Raw genomic sequence first — 12,245 nt, forward strand, 5'->3', positions numbered from 1 at the left:
GTGACATTCCCAGTTGCTGCAATTTACCCAGTGGTAAGTGATACTTTTTTGATAAAGAAAATGCCAAGAAAACAAAGGTCTGAAAGTCCTGGCCACAACAATTAACAAGGAAAGGGGCAAGAGGGAAATACTGGGCTGCAAGTAGGGGGTGAATAATTGCAGCACTTGGGGGCCTGGAGGAGTTATTGGCTGCACTTAAGGGACAGGAGGGGTTAATGGCTGCAATAGTGTGTGCAGTGCAGTCCTTAACCTCTCCTGGGCCCCAAGAGCAGCCATTATCTTTGCTGTGTGGACTTATACTTGAGTAAATTAAAAATTCCAGCTTAAGAGGGTTTAATATTGGAGTAGACTTATACACAAGGTTGACTTGTATTTGAGTATATACAGGTATATTATTTTTCATAAACTGCCAACATTGGAGCGGTTATGCCTGGTATACATGATGAGATCTTCTGGCAGATTTACTATCAGAACGGTTATTTCCAACATGTCCGATCTGATTTCCGATTGATTTTCCACAGAAGTGTACGGAAAATGATCGGAAAAAAATCAGAAATTGATCGGAAATCAGATTAAACATGTTGGAAAAAATCGATCTGATACTAAATCTGCCAGAAAATCTTATGTGTACCTAGCATTAAAGCAATTGGTTTCGCTAGGTATCTTTATGGCTGTACCATGAATAAAATAATAAACATTAAACCTGTCTGAAGAGAATTCAGGGAATATTAAACGACCAAGTCGCAAAATTTAAAATACATGTAAACACATACATATAAGAAGTACGTTTCTTCCAGAGTAAAATGAGCCATAAATGACTTTTCTCCTATGTTGCTTACATTTACAGTAGGTAGCAGAAATCTGACAGAACAGACATGTTTTCAACTAGTCCATCTCCTCAGAGGATTCTCAGGGTTCTGTTTAATTCAAAAGCACTTTGTGAATGGCAGTTGCTCTGTCCAAAAAAAGTGTGAATTGGGCAGGGAAGTTGGCCAGCATCTTTGCATAAATCTTTAGCAGGGAATGTCTTTACATAGAATAAGAGCCTTGCTGAGAATCCCCCATGAAGACATGGACTAGTTCAAAACCTGTCTGTTCTGTCAGATTTCTACTACCTACTGTAAGTGACAGCAACATAAGAGAAAAGTAATTTATGGCTCAATTTACTCTGGGAGAAAAATACTTTGTATATGTGTACACACATTTTAAATTTTACAATTTTTCACGATAATGGTCCTTTCACACTGTTCGCAGGTGGTCATTTTTGATGGAGATTTTTTTATTATAACAATGGACTACTACTAGGGAAAAATGACTGTCTACATAGTTAATGCTGTTGGTTTGCTAGTATTTTTTTGTTGTAGCCAATATTTATTTATAGGATCGGAGACAACAAGCACCCCTCAGACCTCCAGCGGCTGTGTTCCCACTTAAGAAGATGAGGGAAAGTGAACGGCTACCATTTTATAAATAGGAGCCGTTCATGCTTGTCACTAGGGATGATCAATGAGATACAAATTCTTCCGCAATTATGTAAATTTGTATGCAAATGTATGCAGTTTAAAAAAAATGGCACAATCAATTTAAACCCAGGTTTAAACTGATTGGTCCATTTTCAAGCTGCATATATTTGCATAAAAATGTGCATACATTTGCATCAGCTCTGAAGAATTTGCATATCTTTGATCATCCCTACTGGTGGCGCTGCAATGGATGCACGGGATCCTTTGCGGTAAGCAGGCAACACTTCTGTGCAGTCCCCGATCATCCCGGACAGGTGGATGCCTTCCCCCATATAGCCTGTGGTGGTATCGCATCTGCCCTGGACTCCAGCCAGACCACGGCGGGCAATCGGAGCGGTGTCCCCTCCCGCTGGCCATACATGGTTCAGCAGAAGTGGGAACAGAGCCTAAAGGTGGCCACTAACTGTCCAGCAAAGAATCTTTTGACAGATCAGATAATTGTTATTGGATTGGTAGGGAAAGAAAAACTGCTGGTGTCCCCAATTCACTGGGAACAATTCTGAAAATTATAATTTGATCGCAATTTTGTCTATCAGAAAAAAGTGCTTTTTTTCCCCTAATTAGTTGTGATGGATAGGAAGTACAGATTGGTGTGTTGATGGTGGCAATCAATGTATTACGACATTTCATTTCCGATCACATTTATCGGATCACTCAAATGATTCTTCGATAAAAAATTGACCATTAGTGGCCACCATGAGACTAAGCAGTATGCTGGCAAACATATACTGTGGGGTTGTGTACAGGAGATGCATTCTCCTAGCTTGCAAATGTCCACTGAGGCCTGGTGCACACCAAAAACCGCTAGCAGATCCGCAAAATGCTAGCAGATTTTGAAACGCTTTTTTTTATTTTTCTATGGCATTTTGCTGGCGTTTTGCGGATTGCTGCAGCGGATTTCAGTATAGTAGATTTCATATATTGTTACAGTAAAGCTGTTACTGAACAGCTTCTGTAACAAAAACGCCTGCAAAACCGCTCTGAAGTGCCGTTTTTCAGAGCGGTTTGCGTTTTTCCTAGACTTAACATTGAGGCAGAAACGCACCCGCAATCCAAAAAATGTCTCACCCCGGCATTTTTTGTTTCTGCAAAACGCCTCCTGCTCTGGTGTGAACCACCCCATTGAGATACATTGACCAAGCGAGAAACGCTGAAAAAGCCGCTCGGTGTGCACCAGCCCTAAGGCCTGGTGCACACCAAAAACCGCTAGCAGATCCGCAAAATGCTAGCAGATTTTGAAATGCTTTTTCTTATTTTTCTATGGCGTTTTGCTAGCGTTTTGCGGATTGCTGCAGCGGATTTCAGTATAGTACATTTCATATATTGTTACAGTAAAGCTGTTACTGAACAGCTTCTGTAACAAAAACGCCGACAAAACCGCTCTGAACAGGCGTTTTTCAGAGCGGTTTGCGTTTTTCCTATACTTCACATTGAGGCAGAAACGCATCCGCAATCCAAAAAGTGCCTCACCCCGGCATTTTTCGTTTCTGCAAAACGCCTCCCGCTCTGGTGTGCACCACCCCATTGAGATACATTGACCAAGCGGATCCGCAGCCGCAAGCGGCTGCAGAAACGCTGAAAAAGCCGCTCGGTGTGCACCAGCCCTAAGGCAGGGAATTACATTAACCAATCATAGCCTCTTAAAGCGGATCCGAGATGAAAAACTAACTATAACAAGTAACTTGTTATATATATATATATATATATATATATATGTGTGTGTATGTATATGTGTATGTATATGTATATATATATACATACATATATATATATATATATATATATATATATATATATATATATATGTGTATGTATGTATGTATGTATGTATGTATGTATGTATGTATGTATGTATGTATGTATGTATATATATATATATATATATATATATATATATATATATATATATATATATATATATATATATATATATCTTATCTAAAGTTTAGATAGTTTACGCAGCAAATCTGGCTGAAAACAGCTTCAACAGTATATGATTATTTATTCCTGTGATACAATGAGAGCGGCCATATTCTGTTTGTCATCGTTACACAGGTAATCTGCAACTGCATCTCCACCGCTCAGCCTGTGAAAAATTCCCTCCCCCCTCCCCTCTGCCTCTGAAATCCCTGGCTAGTAACCTCCTCCTCCTGCCCAGACTGAGCTCCCATAAGCCCTTGCTACATGGGTCTGAGTGCCTTGGCGTTTTGGAGAAGCTGTGGGAGAGGCTTGTTTAGTTTATAGGGAATTTGAGTATTAAAACAAAAAAGTATTTGGCCTGAGGAATGCCCTATAAACTATATGAAAGGAACACAATTATGCAATTAATAAAAGTTCATCTCAGACCCACTTTAACTGCCAGTTAAGTAATGAGGCCAGCTTATTGACCGACACCCATGTGCTTTGATTGGCTGTTGGTAGAAATCTGCATGATAGGTGAATATTTTTGCTCATGAATAGTGAGGACTCTTCAATGTGCTGCAGACTTTTTTTTTTTTTAAATTCAATCAGCATGTCCCAACCTGAGAGCCCAAGTGAGGTCAAGTCAGAATGCTGTCTGTACAATATCATCTAAATGAGAGAAAGCAAATATTGAAAGTCCAGTTCAAGCAGTGAACCATGCCGAAAATATGTCCTCTTGTGCTTGGGGTAATAGTTAAACACCACATTTATTACAATACTTGAAAACAAGCAGGTTTCAGTGTAAGAAGCCACCAATATACAGAAGTATGTTATACAAGTTTATAAAACAATACTAACAGATATCACACCATACAGCTTATGCCGGAAATTGGACAATGGTAAGTACTAATAAATGGTAAAAGTTACAAGGGATATCAATAAACGGTGATGGCTACACAACTGGGTATGGGTATCTGTAATGCCTGGTACACACAATTGAACTTTCCCATGAGATCTACAGGAAATTTCCTGTTCGGTAGTTTCCAACATGTCCAAACTGCTTCTGTTTGAGAAAGAGATCCATTTTAAAATCAGTACTGCAGAAAATTGATTCCTTTCTCGATACAAAGACATGTTGGAAATTACTGTACGATGGTAAATTTCCTGTCTATCTGACAGGAAAATTGCATCGTGTGTACTGAGCATAAAACTGCAGGTCTAGTGAGGTGCTCCAAAAAGGGATGGTCAGAATTGCCGAATTCCAAATCTGCCGAAAATTCCAAATTTTGAGGATTCTGAGTGTGCCTTGTGAAATAATTGTAATTTATACTTTAACATCCCTCCAGCATGCTCAGTAGTCATTAGCACACTTACAGCAATCCACAAACGCTTTAAATTTATATTATGCGGAAAAACATTTGGATGTGCTTTCGCGGTACATTTGGAATCTAGTAATCGCAATTCAGTGAATTAGGAATTCTGAGTCGAAATTGCGAGATCCCAATGCAAAATTCGCTAAATGTGTGCGCTCATCCTTAACTCCCGGTGTGCAGTGGTTAGTATCTATTGAAAGTGGTTCATGGCGGAACTACCAGTTACAAGGAAATGCACACCCAAAGCACACAGACATGAGGAGTGAAGCCTGTCTGGTCCAACCCAACACAAAAGCTTCTGCAGCACAAGTGGCTGTAAAGTGCAATTCCGGACACATGAGGCTGCAAAGCCACTGACCAGTCAGTGCTCCTTCTCACTCGTTTACCACCAAAGACACTTACAATGGCACAAGAGCAACAGAACTGCACCATGGAACAGTGGGAGGAGAAGGCCTAGTCTGCTGGATTGAATCTAAATCCCCAGACTGAAGAGATGAGCACACAGGTCAGTCAATGGTAGATCAGGTTAATGATCGATATCATCCTGATATCGATCATTTACCTACTCTACCACTTTGCTAAATTATTGTATATACTCGAGTACAAGCCTAATTTTTGGGCCAAAAATGTGGCCCAAAAGTAGGGGTCTCAGCTTGTATTGGAGTCACTACTCTTTGAGTAACCCCCACAGTGCCCCCACTATATGCACAGTGGTGCATCATCTGAGGGAGACCACACACTTGACACTTCCATGGGAGGTCCCAGCTAACCTCATCTCGAGTTGTAGCCTTGGAAGGTATACAGGGACAGTGTCTACTGAGTGGTGAGAATCCTTGCATTCCTATATCAAGTTTTAGATACATGACTATGTGGCTCTGCATTCCTTGCTTTATCTTTATGCCAGCTAAAACTTTGCAACAGGAGTTCTTTGCATGCCCATCTCCATTGTAGGCCTATGTTCTGGCTTATTGCAATCGGCTGAATTTATGCTTCTTTTCAAATATATTGGTGTGGCCGGCCATGGCTGTGAGTGGTGTTGTGGTTGTGGCTTCTGCCACAACCTGGCTTATACTCGGGTCAAACATTTTTTCTTAAATAAAAGTGTGTGGGGGGGGGGGGGGGCACTCGGCTTATACTGGAGTCGGTTTATACTCTAGTATATACAGTAAATAATAAAGAAAACCCAAGGTGGGATTTAATGATGTTAGTGGGGCACAGAGGCTGGTTATGCACACTATCACCAGCCTCTGTTGCCCTATGGTGTGCCCCCAGGACCCCCTTGCGCTCTGCTATCCCCAGCGCCGTGTTAGCGACACACAGCGTGTCGCCAGCAGGCTGTTTACCTGTGACTGTCTGTCAGCGCCGCTCCCCGCCTCCTCTGTATTGGCGCTACCCACCCACGTCCCTTTCCTCCCGCTGATTGGAGGGAAGGGACGCGGGCGGGTAGCGCCGATACAGATGAGGCGGGGGAGCGGTGCTGACAGACAGTCACAGGTAAACAGCCTGCTGGCGACACGCTGTGTGTCGCTAGCACGGCGCTGGGGATAGCAGAGTGCAGGGGGGGCCTGGGGGCACACCATAGGGCAACAGAGGCTGGTGATAGTGTGCACAACCAGCCTCTGTGCCCCACTAACATCATTAAATCCCACCTCGGGTTCGCTTTAAGCAAGATTTCTACAATAAATCTTGTCTAATATCGATCATGCCTCAACTGCCGCTAGCTTTGTACTGCCTGATGCAATACAAAGCTAAGAGTCATTGCTGCAGCCACCACTTCCCTGTGGTCTCGCTTGCATCACTGGAAATAGTGCAAGCTTTCCCAAACCATATTTGACTAACTACATATTGGTATAAAAATAAATCTCCCCGAGGGGCTGCTTTTGCAAAAAGTGGGGAGCAGAACACCACTTCGTGGACAGACAGTACAACAAATTAAATACTCCTCACTGTAAAAATGAAATACTTATATCCAGTCCGATTTAAGGCACTGATGTAAATACACCATCGGATACCCGAGGCCTGGTACACACAGATGGCTGAACGAGAGATTGCCAAGCAGATACCTCAGCTGCTCCAGCTGAACGATGGTGAACATGAACGCTGTAGGTGCTGGCAGCTGACAAACGGTCCAGTCACTGGGCATTTGATGGATGATGCATGTCATTTCTGGAGGTTGGTTGGGGCAACGAGATGTACTCAAATAGTTCAGATGTACACAAATAGTTATGGCCCCATTCAAGTGCCTTATCACTGCTAGCCCTGGACACTTACAGCTGCCCATGAATGCCTGGCAGTGCCATGGAAACCAAAGACAGGCAGTGAATCTGCTGAGGATGACCCTGCCCTTGCGAGCTTACAATCTAATGGGTAGTGGGGGACACACTAGGTAAGGGGGTGGAGGATGGATGAGGCAGTGATTCTTTGCCTCTGATTACATTGTGACAAATAAGTAAATAAAGGGCTATAGAATGTTATAAGCTTGTCTGAAAAGGTGTGTTTTAAGAGTGCGTTTGAAGATGTCCAGGTTTGGAGCATGACGTACAGGCTGTGGAAGAGAGTTCCAGATAAGGGCTGATGCTCGTGTAAAGTCCTGGATGCGAGCATGAGAGGAGGTGATCAGCTTAGAGGCCAGGAGAATTTCTTGGGAGGAGCGAAGGTTGCGGGAGGGACAATATCTTGAGATTAGTGAGGAGATGTATGGAGGAGACAACTCGTGGAGGGCTTTGTATGTTAGAGTCAGGAGTTTGAACTGGATCCTCTGGGTAATCAGTGGAGAGAATGGCACAGTGGGGCTGCATCAGAAGAGCGTGTGGAAAGGTGAATGAGGCGGGCCGCTGCATTTAGAAGGGATTGGAGAGGAGCTAGCCTGTTTTTTGGTAGGCCACAGAGCAGGGTGTTGCAGTAGTCTAGGCGGGAGATGATTAAGGCATGAACAAGCATTTTGGTGGCCTCTTGTGTGAGGAAGGGACGGATACGGAATATATTTTTGAGCTGGAAATAGCAGGTGGTGGTTAATGAGGCAATGTGAGGTTTAAAGGAGAGCTCTGAGTCAAGTATAACCCCCAAGCAGCGGGCCTTAGTGGTTGAGGTTATTGGGGTGTTGTCTACCGTTATGGTTGCAATTGGTGGGGGTGTAGATAGCAATGGTGGAAAAATCACAATTTCCGTTTTAGTCATGTTGAGTTTCAGGAAGCGGGAGGACATGAATGCAGAAACGGCACGTAGACAGTCGGGGACTCTGGATAGTAGTGAGGACAGGTCAGGAGCTGAGAGATAGATTTGGGTGTCATCCGCATAAAGGTGATACTGGAAGCCAAAAGAGTTAATTACTCAATGATAGAGGAATGAAAGGAAGATCGGCACCAAATGTAACAACAGGCAGCCTTCTGGGGGGTCCTCAACACTTGCTCCCTGTGCCTCCGGTTGAAAGACAACAATTGTGATGTGATAAGAGGATAAAGGATACCGGGCACCAGCTGCTTTGCAAGGCTAATTTATTTCATCCCACCAAGACAGACACCAAAATTCAGGCAGTAGGTCTAACAGCCGTTTCGCAAGCTGACAATGCTTGCTTCCTCAGAGAAGGAAGCATTGTCAGCTTGCGAAACGGCTGTTAGACCTACTGCCTGAATTTTGGTGTCTGTCTTGGTGGGATGAAATAAATTAGCCTTGCAAAGCAGCTGGTGCCCGGTATCCTTTATCCTCTTATCACATCACAAAAGAGTTAATTAGTTGTCCCAGGCCACGGGTGTAGATTGAGAAAAGAAGTGGCCCAAGAACAGAGCCTTGAGGTACACCAACAGACAGTGGGTGTGGAGAGGACTTGGTGTTAGAGAAGGAGACAGTGTAAGAGCGTCCAGAGAGATAAGAGGAGATCCAGATATGTCACAGTCTGTTGCATCTTTGGGGACTACCGTACGGATCTATGCAGATACTGACGTTATCATTTACTACATTAGGATTCTAAAAAAAAAAACCTTGTTTCAGACAATAAATGGTTATCTCTGCTTCTAGGATCCCTTAAGAGAAGTGTGTTTATAATACGGGGACACTGAGTTCAAGCAGTGAGTCAGTTCAATCAACATCAAAGATCTTCACTACAGAGGACTGCAGGAATGAACGTTATTAAATTCCGAAAACAGCATGAGATGTGCTAACAAAACATACATGTGATATTGCCTCTGTGAGATGAACTTGTAAAAGTTCCTCACTTCAGGTTTGCTCTAAATAATGATTGCATCACCACAACAATGTGTAACCCACCATAACCATGTGTAAAGGTCTATCATCAAGTGGCTGGATAGTGTACTAGTTAATGGCTCTGCCTTTGAAATGTGAGACCAGGGCTTGAATCCTGTCTAGGGTAAGTACCTATTCAGTAAGAAGTCCTTGGGCAAGACTTCCTAACACTGCAGGGTGGTCCTTTGAGTGCTCCCTTAGTGGCTGCAGCTCTTGAGCGCTTTGAGTCTAACAGGTGAAAAGCTCTATACAAATGTTAGAATTATTTAGCATTATAGGATTATCATTAGGTAAACTAGCAGAATCCCTGCATGTTTCCTGCACTGTTTGCACATCTTCCACATAGACGATCATACAACTAAGATACTGGACAAGAAAAGCTGAACTACTCTTCATACGACTGGAATCACATACTCATTTTAACTCCAGAAAGGTTCCAGTATAAGTTTCCTGTGAACAGTACATGCTGTATATACCACATCTGCAGAATACTGTGACTATTCCTCCACATGTTAACTATGTGCTGATCTTTACAACACAAAAGGGTAAACTGTCATGCAATGAGCAGCAGGTTCTGATCTGAGTCTTGATGGACAGACCCATGATGATGAAGAGATGAGGGCCATGAGGCAAAGCTCTATAGATGGAATATGCCTTCTGGCTAAACCAAGACACATAATGACCTTCAGAGGTTTCTAGGAGAGTGAATAAACCATCTGCAATCTGCACATAGGGTCTGACAGTTCAAGTGCAGAGAAGTGACATGATGAACAGGTTACATGTCGCTACACACAGCCATAGCGGGTGGGGTAATTCCTACATCTGTTTTCCTTTTAATCTTTCACAGGGAAAATGTTACCTATAGTCGCACAGTAATGATAAAACTACAAGCTCTGTTGGTCAGTAGTGGTTACTCCCGAAACACTTGAGAGGTAAAGCTACCCAAACGTGATATTTCAGTTCTTGGTAGATTCTCAATGGGTGGAACCACCTAATGGCCTCTATTATCTCTCAAGCATTCTAGTGGTGAAATCTACTGTTCCATCCAAAAATAGGATACCAATGTACTGTGTGAAGGGCTGCGGAATCTCCTGAGGTGCCACCTAACAAAAAAGCTTTTCCTAATGTCCAGGCACATCAATAAAAAACAATGGCTCCGTAAAGCTTCAGTTATTACAGTCAAAAAATACATCCAGTGTTCTCCCCAGGCTCTTTTAGCCGGGTGCTCCACCCGGCTAATTTTGGTGACCACCGGCTATCATCGGCTGGCCTCCTCATCCGCCTCTTATGCTGTAAGCAGAGTTGTGCAGAGAGGTGCCGAACCTGCATTCCCCCCCCCCCCCCCATCCAGTTGGAAACAGTTTCTGGGGAGAAGACTAAAATCTGTACAACAGTTCATTACAAAGCAAGATCAGAGTGGCCCACAAGGTATTTCCTGCCTTAGTTTGATCTACCAGTAGACTACCAGTTTATAAAGAAAAATTGGCGCTAGTCTTTAGGGGACCCAGCAGGAAATAGTTAAATTCCACTAACGTGATTGGGGGGACAGCACCCTCACAAACTACTTTGTTTCAGATAGGTTGCAGTAAACTACACCCACATTGCTCAGCCAATCGCAATGCTTGTGCTGTAGAGGGTGCTGTGATTGGAGAACTGTTCTCTATGAGGTTTACCGCTGGGTCCCCTAAACTAGACTAGCTCTGAAAAATCTCCTGAAAATGAGTTTCTTCAGCGGTTTAACATTCCTGCAGAATTATTTTCTGCATCTGTATCGTTGCTTAGTTCTCAAGACTTAAGTAGCACTTTAAGGAATTGTAATGTAAAAACTTTACAGGGAGAACACTTGGATGGAGAAGTTCAATATCTGATTGGCACGATACTCTGCATTACCAACATTGTAAGTGCAACCGTATTTGCCTCTTATGGAGAATGCAAATCACTTTTGGGCGGTGTGATCCTTTAAGATGTTAACCCCTTTGGGACCGGGATGCCGTCCTCACAGAAGTACAGTACCTGCAGGTGTATCACGTCTGTCAAACTGGGACCGTTTGTCAGCAAATGCGTCACCTTCTGATTTCATGATCGAGAGAAGGAGGGATAAATGAAAACAGTGAGCAAAAGCCAAGCCATGCAATAAAGAGTCAGTGCAACATAAATAACCACATTACCAGACAGGAGGTTGTAATTAGCATAAAAGCCCAGCTACATGTCCAAATTAGGTTTAGAATAAGCAATGTTCCTTCAGAAAAAGGGTGCAGGGATTAGTGAGCTGCAACCAGATATCGGGTATTAATCATTTAGGATAGTCTTAAAATCTACAATGCTATGAATTATGCCATCACTTTTCCCCACAAATTTAAATAGGGATAACACACCTGGCCACTCTATCTGTGTGAAGGTCACGAGATGGCAGCATATGGCAAAGCTCGTGTTAAAGAGTACTTCAATTATCGTCAGAGTTACCTATAGAGGGTCACAGTCTTACACTGTTCTATTTCCACTTAATAACAAGCAAATCGTGCAAGTGCCCCTGACTGAATAAACCCGGACTGGCCAGAAAATAGTACCTGCTGCCTTGTCCTGCTTTCAAAGCCTACAAAGGCCAGAACAGAGTGACATAAAGACGAAGGACAAAGAAAAGAGTGAGGGAGCATGAAAGTGGCGAGGAGGGTGCAGAAACAGATGTAAAAACAAACATAATGGCCTCGATTCATAAAAGGCTTTGCGGTAAAAAAAATCTGGGAGGGAAAATACAGCATTCAGTATTTTAGACTTCTGCGTGCTAATTCATAAACCATTTCACAGGTGCGGTAGAAATGCAGGAATGAGGAATGTAATCTGGCTGAGTTGTTACATTAATGAGCTGGCTGATTTGTTACATTTGGCTGTTCTCTGTGCAGAGACAGCATTACAATAAAATGGGCATCCCCAACTTCCATTTGTGCATGTATGGTTAAACTGCCTCTTATTGCCCTGAATCTGCTCTGTATCTGTCTATTAGTTTTTCTAAACAATATATTTAATTGCCACAGCTTCGAAGAACTTCAAGAAACTTTACACATGCAGGCTTTCTGATGTGAAATAACATCTGAAAACGGTACCCAAGAGGTTAAAAACACAGCCTGGGGTATTCAGGGGAAGCCTTGTTTGTTCAGATCACTCTGCTGCTGGCTTTTTACAGCAGCTCTCTTATTGCACTGTTATCACC

The 12,245-nt window shown here is 42.9% G+C and overlaps 1 protein-coding gene across 12 annotated transcripts in view; it reads right to left on the minus strand.

Annotated features, from left to right (window-relative positions):
• Nucleotides 1-12,245, minus strand: part of SGIP1 (SH3GL interacting endocytic adaptor 1) — a 206,634-nt gene that overhangs the window by 45,888 nt on the left and 148,501 nt on the right. For 4 of the 12 annotated variants that reach the window (XM_068239286.1, XM_068239288.1, XM_068239282.1 and 1 more), the window contains one exon: nucleotides 11,051-11,107. The exons of the other annotated variants lie outside the window; for them this stretch is intronic. In XM_068239286.1, the coding sequence (XP_068095387.1) occupies nucleotides 11,051-11,107 (57 nt within the window). The remainder of the gene's footprint in view (nucleotides 1-11,050; nucleotides 11,108-12,245) is intronic. 12 annotated transcript variants of the gene reach the window in all.

This window comes from Hyperolius riggenbachi, chromosome 6, assembly GCF_040937935.1.
Source record: "Hyperolius riggenbachi isolate aHypRig1 chromosome 6, aHypRig1.pri, whole genome shotgun sequence".
NCBI classification, from domain to species: Eukaryota; Metazoa; Chordata; class Amphibia; order Anura; family Hyperoliidae; genus Hyperolius; species Hyperolius riggenbachi.